Below are 15,967 nucleotides of genomic sequence, written 5' to 3' on the forward strand. Positions count from 1 at the left end.
CCAACCAGTAGCATTAGATTATTGTAAAACATATAGAAGTAGTGTGAGGTTCTGTTCGGGTGAAGTTTGTTCTCAACCTGTAGTCAGTAATGGTGTAACAGTGTTGAGCAAACCTGATATGCCACATATAGATATACTCCACAAAAAGATGCATGGTTCCCAGGTAATTCAAATATAAATAATATAATCCAACTAATTAAGGTGGTTTTTTTCTATATGTCCAATATTTATATATAATCAAATATTTAATTTGCAGCTCACTATAGTAATTGTTGCTGGCAGAATGATAACACAATCACCCAGATATCAACTTTACGTTAATGTAACGTTGTACCAACACATTAATGAGCACAGCGACTGCATAACCTAACGAAGTATACAATTAACACGGTATGAACTTAAAATCTGCCAATGAGCTACTAAATGTAATCTGATATGAAGGTTTGATTTATTATAATACGGTTATCATTTTATGTTTTATTCCATATCTCAGTTAGATGTTAGCTTGACTTACAAGAGTAATACCGAAGATAAAGTGTGTTCTGTGGAGTCTACCATAGATAAATATATGTGGAGTATAACAGATAATAAACACAATAGTCATTTATTAACTAAATGGAGTAAAGTAAACAATGTGCAGAAAATCAGTGAGACAATGGTAAGAATCTAAATTTTAAGATTGTCTGTATGTTTTTATAAATCTGTTACAGCTGTATACATTATGAAAATGCCCTAAAAAGTAAACTTGATTACAGATTTTAGGCAAACCAATAGACAGAAAAGGGGTGGTAAGCACCACACAAAATGTTGCGTTGAAGCAAAAACATTGGTTCTTTTCAACATGATAACTATGCAACCACGCGAACCTTTGTTCGAAATTGTGCCATAAAGACAAACTATTTCATGTAATATTTTTTTATTTCTTAGTTTCAATTTAGAATTAATTTAGATGGTGAAGTTGATTTTAGTGAATGCAGAAGATTGGCTGTACGAATATTTAATAAAGCTGGTTTATCAACAATAATATCGTCGGATATTAAAAACTGTTCATCTGTAGATCCGGTATTAATTATACCGGCTATTATTATAGATGCTATAGGACAGCCATTAAATAACGGCAAGTACTCTTTGAATATATCGTGAAATTGAAATAAACACACACACACACACACACACACACCCACACACACACACACACACACACACACACCCATACACACTCGCAGTTGTGACAGATCCAATAATTATGTTGTTGTTAGTTAGTTGCAGGACGGAGGGGCTGACAAGGAAAGCTGTCTAGTCGTTCGGATGGGACGAAAAACCGAGGTCCCGTGTACACATTGGCGTGCACGTAAAAGATCCCTTGGTAGTTGGAATTCGATATAAGAGTAGGCCGTAGTGCCGCTGTCCGGGCAAAATTTCCGTCATAGCACACTGTATGGCGTATGCCCGTCTTCATTAGCCCAGGTTAGGAGCAGAACAGTAGGACGCTAAACCCCATTTCATTTCATTTTGTTAGTTAGTTATATTTTACGTCCGCTTCCACCGAGGTGATATCGCAGACATGTCCACCCTTTTATGAGTAGCGTTTGAATAATTTGAATATGTTGTTTGTTTTGTATTTCAGATCCCAACACAAATGAACTAGGAACATCAATTTCTCTGGATCAGAACGCAGTCTGGTCTAAACCAGATGTGGACTATACACCTTATAAAAATATTATATCAGCTGTATGGCCCACATTAAGACATAGAAACTATACTTGGGGTTTACTGGAAGACCCAGCATTCTCTACTCTAACACATTTTACTCAACCGAAGATGATGATAAGAGATCCTTGTTCACATCCAGATGTTATAAAGTGTGGACAAACCGGTGAGGGAGTTTCGGTAATCTTCAAATGTCATTAAGGCTTTATTCCATTGATTCCTTGTGCCATTTCCTTAAGCCTAACAACTATAATATGAACACGTACTTTGAAGGAGTCTTCGTTGACTTCATCATTAAGACTCCAGTTTTACCGCATTTCTTTATATTTCTTTTCACAGAAAACGAATACATCAATGTATTAACTCAAAATACTTTAAAACACGGAAGGCGGTATTATATCTGTATCCATGCTGATGCTGTTGTTGCTGGTCATGAAAAATGGACGGAAGATTTGGAAGAAGTAAACGCATGTAGTGATGGTGTAACTGTTGATTTGACTCCACCAAATGGTGGTCGGGTGTGGGTGGAGAACTTGAAAGATTTTAAATACCAGGTAAATAGTTCTATATAAATATAGTCGATCCCCATTATCTCTATCCTAGCATACTTGAACACGTATAATATTTGGTGCGTCATTCATTCCTTGTAATTCCCTGTTAGCCCGATTCATAGTGTTTCGGGATAATGGTTCCATCCTCGGATAACATGCTATATAGCTATCGGTTGTTTCTAGTATTTGATTATTGCTGCTTTAATAAACTTTACATCAGTACTGAATTAATGTTTTTGTGATAGTTTTATATGAATAACCAATATATTATTTCAGTCATCCGACAGTGATGTAGCTGTTTACTGGGATAGTTTTCTTGACGTAGAAGAAAATGGTGGAAAAACTGTTCATCCAAGTGGAATATCAAAATATCATTTATATATCGGTAAGGTTAATTTGTTTCAAGGATACGACAGTGATCGCTGAATCAACAAGTTAAAAGTGAACGAACATACCTTATTGTCAATCTGTAAATATGCTGTTCTTTACATTCTGTAAATTTTCTTTTACTTATAAAGGTTCTATAGAGGGAGGTGAAGATATTGTAACTAAACATAACGTTGGTTTGATAAATCATAAAATATTACACCATCTTTCTTTACAAAATGGCCACACTTATTACGTCACTATAGAAGGTAGGTATAAATTCATGTTTCTGTTTCACAATTAGAACTATAAAAAATGTATAACTTAAATAAAAGCAAATAGAAACCATTAGATTAAATTTGTTAATCATGTATTAAAGTCGTGTAATTAATTATAAACCTACACACCCCAATCTTCAATAGAAAATAGATTGATTTTTTATTGCCCGCTTGGCAACATTGCTCGTTTGTTAGAATTCACCCATGTCTTTCATCCCCTGGTTCCATAAGCTGGCTCCACTATTGCTTGTTTAGTGCTATTATTGGTTTTTTTTGTTGTTTTTTTCAGCAATTGATTTTGTAAACAGGACAAAAACCGTTTCATCTGAAGGTTTCATAATTGATAATAGTCCACCAGAAACTACATCTAAACCTATACAATTTACTAATACATATATACAGTCAAATGATGTATTGTCTGCGTGGTAGGTTTATATAGAATCTAGTGTTAGTAAACAAAATAAAATGAAAGCCATTAACCCCAGCCAAAGTATTTGGTTACCGGTGTTTTTGAAGGCGTGAAATAGTAAGCCTACCTCGACACGTGTACAATACCTTTTATCATTTATAGATCGGAATGCCTTGGTTTCGATCCCATGTAAAAGATCCCTTGGCAGTTGGAAGTCTCCCCTCATAGCACAAGGATGTTGAAATTAATTGTAAATAATGTATTAAAGAGCCTGAGCCATCATTGTATTTGATTTATTTACAGTTGGAGTGGATCATTTAAAGACACCGAAAGTGGTATAAGTCAGTATCGGTGGGCAATAGGTACTAGACCAGGTCATGAAAACATTAGGGCTTATATGATAACCGATAATGATTGTGATGAAGCGAACCTAGAACACAAATTGCAAGATGGACACGTTTATTACGTAACAGTTCAGGTATATCTCTTGTTGTAATTTTACATTACGTTTTTAGATAGAAAAAAAGTTTAATGAATTATGCTTGATGTAACTATAGATAAGTTGGGAATAAACATTGTGCTTTATTATTTATCCCTTAATTATTTCAAAGAAATTGACACTAATCGTTAAGACGGTATGCTTATATCTGATGTAATTTCCAATAGAAAATTTTTCAAATTCATGCTATATGCTGGTTATCTTTGTATTCTATATACCAATTTTACAATAACTCTTGTCTATTGTGGTGTTTCAGGCCATTAATGGTGCAGGGTTATCTACTACATTAATATCTCATCCAGTGACAGTAGACACAACTCCTCCTACCACAGGACATGTCATCGATATTCTTAATACAAACAATACCGGAGATGACGTAGATTATATAACTAACCAAACACTACTTTCTGTTAGATGGCAAGGATTCCACGATCCCCATTCATCCATGCAATACTATACTGTTAAAGTTGGTACCTGTGATGATTGTGATGACATAATTCCAGAAATCAAAACAGGAATATCTACACGTAAGGAAAATATTATTACAAAGCACAATCCAACTTTTCTGTCATAGAACTATTGATGATATGGTTTAGTTTTATTGTAAAAATAGGGGCTATTTTCTTTAAAATAAAATAGGTAGATGTCGTAACAACCGATATTTCAGATTTTAGTTAAGTTTTATTGTAAAAATATGGACTATTCTCTTTCAAATAAATTAAGTAGATCTTTTAATAAATTTTAAAAACCGATACATATTTCAGATTTTACTTTTCCACCGTCCAAATTTACTCCTGGAACAAAATATATCACCATGGTAACAGGGTGCAATATGGCTGACATGTGTACGTCGGCCATTTCTGACGGGGTAATAATTGACGTGACACCACCGGACGTGGGACGAGTTTTAGATGGAACGAAAGATTTAGATGTAGAATTCCAAGCAACCAGGTAATTGAAACACGATTATCAAGTCTGTTTAGTTTTCAGAACAAACTATAAAATAGACATGAGGATCCACGAATATGATTGGATCACGTTTATCGAGTCTCCTTTGCTATGGGACCGCTGCAGTAGATATTGTCTTAGAAGGCATTTTACAATAAGCCATATATTGTGGTCGTATATTGCAATCGCCCCCGTTCGCCCGTCCGTCCGTCCACAATTTCTTATGAACACTCTAAAGACTACATTTATCAACTGATTGTTTTAAAATTGATATTATATGCCTACATTATTGATATGAAGATTCTATTTAACAAAGGTTACAATCCTATCTGTATGATGTTGATATGCATCATTTAAACTAGTGAAACGAAGAAGCCTATTCAATATTTAATTTCGTCAATTTGTCCTGTAAATGACCTCATATGCTACCACCCTTGTCGATCGCCCGAACGATTTAGCTGGGAACTTATCTTAATTAGATGATTGACATTTATAAATTGGTTCTTAGCAGTTAGGGTTATATAAGAGTGTTGCAATTATTATCTTCCAGAATCAGATTCTACTACTGAATAAGTTAATATAATGTGTTGTGTGCAATTTTTAAGGATTGTCATCCTGATTTCAGAAACTTTGTTGGTGCCAAATGGCATGGGTTTAAAGATGCACAATCTGGTATAGCGAGATATGAATGGAGAGTAGGAACAACCATTGGAGGCGAAGAGTTACTTAGCCCTCAAGATTTACCAGTGGTCGAACTGGCCTATAGATCTAATTTACCTGATAATAAGCTATTGCCTATTGATACTAGAATTTATATTACTGTTAGATGTTACAATAAAGCAGGTACGACTCAAATTATTTTAATGACGCTAATGATGCTTACAAAAACAATAATTTAAGTTATATCTTACTTGAACAAGCATTACTGTTGTGGACCCAATGTATAAATTCGCAATATAAGTAGTAAAAGGGTTCGTACACGAAATATGTTCCCTTTCTAAAATTGGTTAGAGTTATTACCCCTTTGCGGGATAGAATATAGAAACATGAGGGCATGTCCTCTAGACCCGGCTTCATTGTAGACGAATCGACATCTTTCTTTTGTAAAATTGCATAGGATTACTATTATATTTATATCATCATCGTTTGTATTATTTGTGTATTTCAAAGCCGCCACTGCACCTAGATTTTATATTATTAGGTTTATACAGCGAAGGTACATCAAATGGTTTTAAGATCGATACAACATTACCAGTAGAAGTACAAAGGGCAGTTCCCGTCTCATCGTTTAGTTCTATTTTACCTTCAACTACCATATCAAAATCTAGTATTAAAATTGAATGGAAGTTTACTGATGATGAATCAGATATAGAAAGACAATACATTTCTATTTCACCTCATTTATTGGGAGATTTTAATTCTTCAGCTATGGAGGTAAGTCCTATCGATAATTTTAAACATATTTTGTTTTTTGAAAAATGAAACATTTTGATAAAAAAATAAGCATGCCTATAATGAATTCAGTAATTTAGAAAAATACAGTGGCATTACGAGGATGTCCACTGGACAGTGCCTGAGTAAAATTGCATAGTTGGAAAACTTTTAAGGGATAGATTACTATTTTAAAAATGCAGTGGTTTCACGGGTTTGTCTAACGAACGGTGACGAAGTTAAATTGTATAGTTGTAATACTTTTAGTTTTAGAGAATATATTACTATTTTTGTTTCAGATTCCTAGTGTGGTAACAGAGTTTACATTTTCTGGTCTACCTCTACACGATGGGAGTAAATATAAAGTTAAAGTGATTGGTTGTAATTTAGCTGGTTTGTGTCTGTCGAGTGTTACAGATGATATAACAGTTGATTCTACACCACCTACCAGAGGTACGTGTATTGTTTGTATCGATTAAAAGTGCTAATAGTTATATAACATTATATAAGAACAAATGTCATGATATCTGATAACTCATTCTTGATCTAAATAAATCCACGTACTCTAAGAAAACAGGCAATTTTAATTTTCATTTTTTTTTATTTGTTTTCCACTTTAAAATGACTAAGTAATCTGATAATTATGAAAAATCTGAACTCGATGTCGTTTTGCTTTTGTTCTGGTCATTTTGGAGAATTAAAGTTTTACCATATTACAAATTGTGTATCTTCCCCAATGAAATAATTAGTGAATGTTGTTTCAGGTATGTTTGCCATTGATACTGACCACGCCGCTAACTTAAACAGAGATAGGAATAACTGGAACCACTGGTCTACTACGTCTATTAAGTTAGCATGGTTGGGATTTGCCGATCTACATACTGGTATAACCGAGTATAAAGTCAGTGTTGGAAGCAAACCTTTCTTTACAGATCTCAACGAGGCAAGTATCTCTAATTACGGTAATATGTGGTATTCTTGAGCATAATACAATTTTTGGCGTAAATTAGCAGCATTCAAACACCCAAAATCTTATAAATAAAATGCTTGGTTTCGGTCTGCAATTAATCTTAGGTAATATGACATATTGTTTTTTACTTCACGAAATTCTTTTATGAAAAAATGTTTTAACAGGGCTATCAACAAACCACGTTTCAACATGTGGCTGGAGATAATTTTAATGATGAAGGAGTGGTACAATCAGTTACAATAACTACCAAGACACTTCATATGGGCAATTCTGTTTTCATATCTGTATGGGCTGTTAACGGGGTAATTATTGCTATTTAATCATTTTCTAGTATATCATATATGTACTACAGTAGAACAAGAGAAATTACACCTCTAAATCGGATGTATCAGACTGAGGCAAAATTGCCACTTCAGTATCCGTATCTATTAACTACCAATATGTTTTACTTCTAGTCGTTTTATTTATGTTACATATCATTTCATTTTTATTTTTGACATAGGTTGGATTAAAAAGTCAACCTGCTCATTCTGAATTTGAACTTGTAGAAGGAGGAATGTTAGATTTAGCCAGGAGATGTCAACCGTATAATTGTCTTGGACATTGTGTTTGTGCTGCACAAGACAAAACATGTTCAGATGCTGACAACTGTAGAGACATCTCAACAGGTATATATCTATCAACTTTATTTAAACATACATTATGCAAGAGCTAAATCTGTCTATTGCAGGTCTTTCTTTAGGCCTGAAATGTTATCTAAATTATTAATTAGACATTAATTAACCGATCCAGACCATAATCAACTCAAGATGGTATCGCTAGCCTGTGATCTTAAGTGGATTATGAGCCGATTTACTGCATAACTTTCGTTCACGATTTAACGATTAAATGGATAATCGAGTCTATGCTGTTTATCGTACTGACTTTAGTAATGATGAGAGAGGCTAGGCGAAAATTTCAAACGCTTAGTTCTCGGTTCATAGTGGATCAATTTGAATGAAATTCAGCAAATTGCCTTTACATTATCTAGTTTTTAATTATTATAGTGAAAACTGCCAACTCGTTATCAAATCTCCCATAATGTATCTTTAAAATTATTCATATTAATTAATTAATTCTTTGTGAATTTTTCTGCCAGCTTTTCCTTGGCATTCGCCACAGTAATGGCCCACCGTGTTTAGTCTACCTTAAGTAATTCCAGATGTTATATGCCACCCTATTACTGTATTTCTATGTTTTTGTATATTTTATGCAATCCGCAATGTGATTGAATGTTTTATTTATACTCATTCTTGCAGGGAATCCAAATAACATTATCCAAGTTACAGACATGACTAATTTGATGTCATCTGATGCTGCACAGTCTTACTACACATCGTCTGATAATTTTCTAGCTGCCAGATGGAGGATAATAAACCCACAAGGCATCTCTCCTATAAGGTAATTTAAACTTAGATAAATTAAACCTCTTTAATAAACCAACACGGCCTCTCATCTATAAGATAAATTAAACCTCTTTAATAAACCAAAAATATCATACAACTTGGCGCAGGCCCGCTAGATCATGGTGCTCTAGGCTTCAGCCTGCCAAGACCAGTTTAGTTCATTATTAACTACATAGCAATTACCCTGAATTCAAACTCAGCATATGGTATTTTAGATATGAATGCAGTGCCGGACATTCCGGTGAAAATTCACCCAGTGGAATATATGACACTGATACAGAAAGGACATGGTTTGATGTTGGTGAAAATACCGAAACTATAATTACTTTACCTACAGGTATACCTTTTAAAAATGTTATTCATTTCTTTCAAGAAACAATTATTAATACTGTATATTTATTAGTATGTAATATTAACAAATCACACAAACTTCACTCAGTCACAGTAGGATACCTTATCAATACATTCAACTATAAACATTGAAACATACGTACAAAGCTCTATAAACAAAAATCTTCTTGCTTGTAAAGGTGTGTCACAGAGATCGGCTTAAGGTCCCACCGTGTTTCTAGTACATGTAATTTCGTAATATTATTTTATTTATTACAGCTAAAGTTTTAGATAAGTCTGTGCCATATAGTGTATTTGTGAGGGTATGGTATAATGCAAATCAATATGCGATATTTAAGTCTCCTGGTATTACACCACTGATGTCTGCTCCGAGTGTCAGTCACATAGCGGGAGCTGATGTAAGTACTTAAAAATAAGTTAAAAACACCAAGCTATTTAATAATTATAACTGTCATTATATCGACTATTTTTCCGTTTAGATTAACTTATTTTAAATAGTATTATTGATTTGATTTTGAGATATTTCTTTATTTTTTTATCCAGATAAAAGAATTAGAAACTATATTAAGTGTTAAGGATTTAGATTACCAAACATCCAGCAATCAAATTATTGTTGGTTGGAAGAATAAATTTAGAGGAGGAATTCATGGATTCGATTATTTTAAGCCTTATATAAGCACCCATCCACAAGGTGGGTTTTAATACTAACATAATCACATTAAATGTTTCACGGAAACATGTATTAATTAATTGTATGACAACATTTTTAAACTGATGTTTCCATTCCTAAAGATATTTTTGAACCAGTCCCGACCAATCTCATTATTAAGTATAGTTAGTCTTAAAGATTGCAAAACTTTATTTTGGCCTCAAATGTTATATCAATTATTAGAAATTTATTCACAAGAAAACACGTAATCAACTCTCTAGGCCATCGGAATGTCAAGATTTGAAATACGATAACAATGGTTACATTAAAAAAAAATCGAGACTACGCTATTCTAAGCAAAACCTCAAACACTGACAACTTCCCTCAAAATAGAGAACTGCAATTTTCAATATATTTTTTTTATTGCTGTTTCATTATCTATTTATCTAAATCTTACATATTGCATCTTTAATAATGTAATCAATAGCGGTCTTGGTTTTTTTTCTCCTGAAATGTAGGCCACAACGTTCATCAGTCATCTACAAGAGTACCTGGAAATACTAGTGTATATACAGCTACTAATCTAAATCTACAAGAGAATAGAGAATATTATAGTACTGTACTAGCTTATAATAAAGCAGGATTATTGAGCTGGGCCAATAGTGATGGAATATTAATAGACAATACAACTCCCACTTCTGGTATTATATATGATGGTAATGGTAAGTAAACTATTGAAATTATTGAATATAGAGTGGCACCCCCAAAAAACAGAACACCGTAAAATTTTTATTAAATCCTACAGCTTCTTGAACTTGGTCTGCGTACGATCATGGTATCTTGGTCGCTTTGCACAAAAGTCATGTTCTTTCCAAGAAGAAAAATTACAATCAACAGTGTTATTCAAAGATTTGTGGGTTCTTGGGGGTGGGGGGACGTTGCGGCCACCTTTAGATTACCCAACACTACTCATAGACTTATTTTAGCCGATTTCAATTTTTTAATCTTTTAAATCTGATACATATTTTCATGACATTTCCCTAAGAAATTTCATGATTTGTTATAATAATAAGATAAAACCAAGTACGAACAATCCAAACCATTAGACAAAATTCGAGGTCCTAAATAAACGGTATAGGCAAAATGGTGTAATCAGCAAATGGACTGTTCACCGTGTACAAAATACACGACAAACAGTGGTAACAGTGATAAGTTTTATTTTTCATGCTTTTTATAGACAACCATGATAAATTGGGGGATACAGTCTCTTACTATTTCATATTGTACAGATATCTATGATAAAGATTACCAAAACTCTACAACAGTTATATCATCATCGTGGTATGGTTTTACTGATAGTGGTACTGGTATAGTTAAATATTACTGGTGTATTGGTACTGGTATTAGTACTACAGAGTGTAATATACACGACTGGAAGAATGTAGGATTAAATACTAGAGTGTCTGTAAACCTAACCTCGCCTTTAAATCATGGTAGGCATTCTAAACTTTCCATATTAATTGAATAAAATCGAATCTCAATTTCGATTAGATGAAGAGTTGAAGTATTAAATAAAAATCCAGTCATTATCGTGACATTATCTATACTACAGTAGGGATATATCACTCGTCATATTTTTGTCTTGCCCCGACACGTGTGATACTGGTCCCTTACTGTAGTATAGTGTGCAAGATAATGAAAACAGTTTTTTTTATCTCTTCAAATGCCTTTGGAAAGAGTCCCCTCAAATATAATATACCTCAAGACCATCCCATAACGGCTCAAGCCATCTGTTTCCAAAGAATGAATTTCTGAGTGTTTTGTTTTCAAATGTGATATATTATTATCAAAGTATTAGTCCCACCGTAACAAATACCATTACTGTATTTTATTGTTATAGGTATGAAAATTTATAATAAAGTGTATGCTGTAGATGGAAGTGGGTTGAAATCTGATGTATCAGTGTCTGGTGGTATTACAATTGATATCACGCCCCCAGTACCGGTTGATATAGATTATATTGGAGAAAATCTCATCGCCAATCCATCATTTGAAGAAGACGTGACAGAATCAAATAAGGAATGTGATGACCAACCACCAGCTCCTTGGTATATTGACTCCACCTCGTGTATTAAAATCATCCAATCACAACCTTCCGTTTCAAAAGAGGGTGGAACCTATATTAAAGTGAAAGGTCATATTCAACAAACAGTTTTTGATTTAAACACCCAAAGTGCTTATCATGTTATAGTACATGTCGGATATCCACATGATGGTAGCATTCAGCATCACAACGTGGAAGGTTTCGTGCAATTCGGACAGGAAACTCACACTTTCAGCCTTGACCCAGAACGATGTCGGGGGATATGTGACATCAACCAACAGCCATTAATATTATGGAACAAATTTACGTATGTATTCTATCCAAGAGAAGCAAGAGAAGTGATAAGAATTGGTACAAATAAATTACATATGATATTAGCTGTAGATGATGTATATGTACAACAAGTTAATTATATAGATATAACAAGTGATTCTAATCATTTAATACATCATACAGTGTTTAGACCTTATTGGTCATCTCTTCATCTTACCTGGCATTTTAAAGATGATCAAAGTCCTATTACAGATTATCAGTGGGCACTAGGTAAGTTTAGCTTGAATACATGTACTACTGTATGTAAATATATCAGTGACTATAAGTAATACAATAGTGTTTAAATCATGTAGGTATTTAGTTATAGCAATACATTTCCTGTTTTTGTAGATTTTATTTAGCAATCCAGTTGATTTTGGTATCAAATATATTTACTGATTACTTTGGAAAATTACCCAGGGAGCATTCTTATTTTCTAAATCGTTTTGACAACGGTTTTCAATCAAAACAATCATTTTAATTTCAGGAACTGTGAAAGGTGGAACCCAGATTCAGTCGTTCACAAGTGTTGGCAGAAATCAGCAAGCTACAGCATCTGGTCTAAATTTAGCCCATAATACATTACTTTACTTGACGGTGATGTCAACCAATGGCGCCGGACTAACAACTGTCAGCCAATCAGAGAGTATTGTTGCCGATATGACTCCACCAATAATATCAGAGATGAACGATGGTATAGGTAAGAAATTAAATGTTGATTGTGGGGTACTTTAATGGAAAATATTACTGCCCACCACAATGAAAAATCAGCTATATAAATAAAATTGACAGAAGCCTATGTTATTATCAGAATGGTTATCCACACCAAGTTCAGGGTTAAAACTTGCTTATTACATGACAGTTTTTTTTACTGTTTACTAAGCCAGTCACAGTTAACATTTGATCAAAACCACGTAACCTTTGTCATCAGAACTCTGAAGGACGAATTCGCATCAACTCGAGTGTTTCTTGTTTGTCTTTCTCTTTTGTTGATTTAAATATGTTTTGATCATTTTAGAGGATGATGTAAATTTCCAGCTAACCAAACTCATATCAGTTAACTGGAAAGTAGGAGATCCAGAATCAGGAGTAGAATATTGTCAATGGGCTATAGGTAATACTTCACTATTTTCAACGTTGGAATAACGTAATTTGTTAATCGGTTATAGACGAGATTCCCCTCGTGGTCCACTGTATGGCGAATGCCCGTCTTTATTAGCCCACCAAATGTAGAACAGTAGGACGTTAAATCCAATTTCATTTTGCATTACAACATATAACAAATACCGTATCTCTATGTATGTAACCTAATTCGACGGTTGGCTGTAATTATTGTTAATTTCTACAACATACAATCTACTATTTGTATCAACAAGAGAACATGTAGGCAGGGGCGGATCCAGGAATTTTTGCAGCAGGGGGTTTGCCAGGTTCCTGAGACAATGTATCCCCCCCACCATATGGTCTCTATCGTCATTTGGGCGTATATACATACACATTAAGCTTTTTAAACAGAGAAATTCAACACCTCGTTTGACGTCAATTTTTATTATGAATTAATACAATGACATTGTGATTCAATCTCATGGATGCAAAGCATTAATTGTGATATCACATAATGTTTATATCATTATCTCGTGCTTTAAGTGCCCATCCTGTCCCACATCTGACGATAAAGGACAAAGCACACGGCCGAGAAACTTTTCTCATAAAAGTGTTGATTTACAAAAAATTTATGTAGCTGAGCAGGGGCGGGGGGTTATTTAATTATTGGCACCTTTATTCATTTGTTTTACATACTAGGTTCAACGCATGGCGGTGTTGATATACAGCCATTTACTCCTGTACCAGATAAACAATCATTTGCTCAAGTAGAACTCCCCGTTGATCAAATACAGAACTCTAAACAAGTTTATTCTACTGTAAGATGTTATAATAAAGCTGGGTTACCAACTACAGCTACTACTGATGGCGTTCTTCTGGTTATAAACAAAATGGCTACCATAGCAGAGGGGCAAATCGCTATTCATCAAGATGGAGTATCTGCATATCCGGTGAAGGATAATTGTTATCCATTGACTAATAGTTTACGATTAAAATGGGATTTCGAAAATACCAGAATTGGTACCAAGTCTATACAGGTATTCAATTTTTAAGAAAATGAGAAATTCCAGACAAATGGACTTTTAATCTTATCTGTGCACATTTGAACGCCAAGAATTAGCAGTGTCTTTTTTCATAATAAAACGAGTTAGTGTTTCGGTTTAGAATAAGCACCCTGACTGAAAAACTGATTAGCCGTAGATATTAGCCAGGCTGCTACATCGATGCTGCTTAATTGGCCCCACAGATTAACTTTTTTGTTCTGCAAATGAAATTGTTGAACATCTGTTTTAAGCTTTAGAAAAATAAATAAAGTTTTTGAAAAATATGTCCTATTTAGTGTAAATGTCTTATGTAAACAATGCACGCACCATTGAGCCAATGATTGACGCCGTGTGATGTGACGTCAGGTGTTGAAAGCAGTCATCATTTACAGAGTTATTGGAAAAATTTTGTAATCCTCTGTGAAAATGATTGTCTTCTTTACACGATTTACATTGGTCGTTACAAGTATTAGATTTATGTTCTTTTATTACCAGGTATCGGTGTATGGTCCAGGTTATAAATTAGATAAGGAAGTTCGAGTTTCAGAGATCGGTTATAACCAGGCTAAATTAAGAAGTTTATCACTACAACCTAACTCTAACTATAATGTTAGTGTTTCTACTATTAATGTATTAGGAAGACAAGACAATTCTATATCAACAGTAATATCATCTGTAGCACAACCTCCAATTTTACAAGGTTTGTATAAGTCATTCTGCCAATAGAAAAATTTCAAATTTGATCTATGATGTGTAAAATTATCCACGGGTTACAAAAAGTCTTTACTTTTTTATTGGATTATGTCAGAAATTGGATTTCGTTTGAGCATCTTTAATTTCGTTTATGAAGTGGAGTTCGAAAAAACTTTAGTTCAACTATTCAGCTGTAAATTTGCAACGATAGCGCGTTTAACCGGATGTTTTGGCCCTGTTTTTAGAAATATGCTCATTTTCTTAATATTATTTGAATGAACTGTGCAGTGTGACTACTGGTTTATATTGAATGGTATATTCTGAATGAATAAAGTTACTATTATTACTATTCTATATATTTCAGCGGGTTCAAAATTATTAATTGCCCGATCATTTGATGGTAAATCTATGGAAATGTCATGGAGAGATTTATTTACGTCCCCATGGAAGAACCTGTATTATGAAGTCAGTTTAGGAACATCGCCAGGAGGAGCGGACGTTATACAATGGCAAGAGACAAAAGTTGCTTCCCTTACCATCGAGATGCCTGATATATCGAAGTTACCAAGAATATATTTAACAATAACAGCTGTGGACCCCTGCGGTCTTTTCCTACATTATAATCATACTATTGTACTTTAACATACTGAAATTATTAATTCCAAATATCTTTGTAGATGTTACAATATTACCTATACAAATAACATCTTGTTGCCAATCTTTATAATTTGTTCCTATATTTTCATACAATAGATATATAAATATTAAACCCCACTGTGTTTCCTGTGATTATACTTATACAGCAAGAATATTCAACGTTGGATAGTAGATCTTTATAATTCTTTCCTGTATTATAATTATAGTGGCTGCTGTAAGTAGTATTCCTATATTATGATTAGATATATAATAGTGCCGGTTAGTATTTCCTATCTAATTATGGGCGGTCTAGAATAGTTGTCAACCGGGTTTCAAGCGTTTGATATCGCTTCTTGGAGTATATATTCCACCGGGTGCCATTTGGGAAAAATCACAAGTATAGTTTTCTAGGTGTCAACTATTTACCTAGAAACGTCGAGTTTTCTGGGCAGTCCCCAATACATGTTC

At 33.8% G+C, this 15,967-nt stretch overlaps 1 protein-coding gene and 5 long non-coding RNA genes across 7 annotated transcripts in view; all 6 read left to right on the forward strand.

Annotated features, from left to right (window-relative positions):
- The window catches only part of LOC126830718 (uncharacterized), a 52,630-nt gene extending 36,993 nt beyond the window's left edge, over positions 1-15,637 (forward strand). Inside the window, exons 1-6 of one of the 2 annotated variants that reach the window (XM_050561131.2) lie at positions 12,095-12,254; positions 12,511-12,723; positions 13,042-13,137; positions 13,827-14,164; positions 14,666-14,870; positions 15,228-15,637. In XM_050561131.2, the coding sequence (XP_050417088.2) occupies positions 12,624-12,723; positions 13,042-13,137; positions 13,827-14,164; positions 14,666-14,870; positions 15,228-15,505 (1,017 nt within the window). In that variant the 5' untranslated portion in view covers positions 12,095-12,254; positions 12,511-12,623 and the 3' untranslated portion in view covers positions 15,506-15,637. Of the gene's footprint in view, positions 1-12,094; positions 12,255-12,510; positions 12,724-13,041; positions 13,138-13,826; positions 14,165-14,665; positions 14,871-15,227 lie in introns of those variants that run through there. The other variant, XM_056102974.1, reaches the window with a different exon arrangement.
- Positions 1,633-4,121, forward strand: LOC126830727 (uncharacterized). Its single transcript, XR_007683945.2, has 7 exons — positions 1,633-1,876; positions 2,050-2,264; positions 2,538-2,646; positions 2,780-2,896; positions 3,195-3,330; positions 3,618-3,792; positions 4,070-4,121. It is a non-coding gene; the product is annotated as an uncharacterized LOC126830727 (long non-coding RNA).
- LOC130014094 (uncharacterized) lies at positions 4,212-5,595 on the forward strand. The gene is made up of 3 exons (XR_008789067.1): positions 4,212-4,340; positions 4,578-4,764; positions 5,387-5,595. It is a non-coding gene; the product is annotated as an uncharacterized LOC130014094 (long non-coding RNA).
- Positions 6,031-7,116, forward strand: LOC126830725 (uncharacterized). Its single transcript, XR_007683943.2, has 3 exons — positions 6,031-6,195; positions 6,492-6,645; positions 6,957-7,116. It is a non-coding gene; the product is annotated as an uncharacterized LOC126830725 (long non-coding RNA).
- On the forward strand, positions 7,329-9,346 carry LOC130014093 (uncharacterized). The gene is made up of 5 exons (XR_008789066.1): positions 7,329-7,464; positions 7,665-7,830; positions 8,461-8,602; positions 8,823-8,944; positions 9,217-9,346. It is a non-coding gene; the product is annotated as an uncharacterized LOC130014093 (long non-coding RNA).
- Positions 9,510-11,002, forward strand: LOC130014096 (uncharacterized). The gene is made up of 3 exons (XR_008789070.1): positions 9,510-9,649; positions 10,126-10,329; positions 10,897-11,002. It is a non-coding gene; the product is annotated as an uncharacterized LOC130014096 (long non-coding RNA).
- Positions 15,638-15,967: the final 330 nt, after the last annotated feature.

Source organism: Patella vulgata, chromosome 8 (genome assembly GCF_932274485.2).
Source record: "Patella vulgata chromosome 8, xgPatVulg1.2, whole genome shotgun sequence".
Classification (NCBI taxonomy): domain Eukaryota; kingdom Metazoa; phylum Mollusca; class Gastropoda; family Patellidae; genus Patella; species Patella vulgata.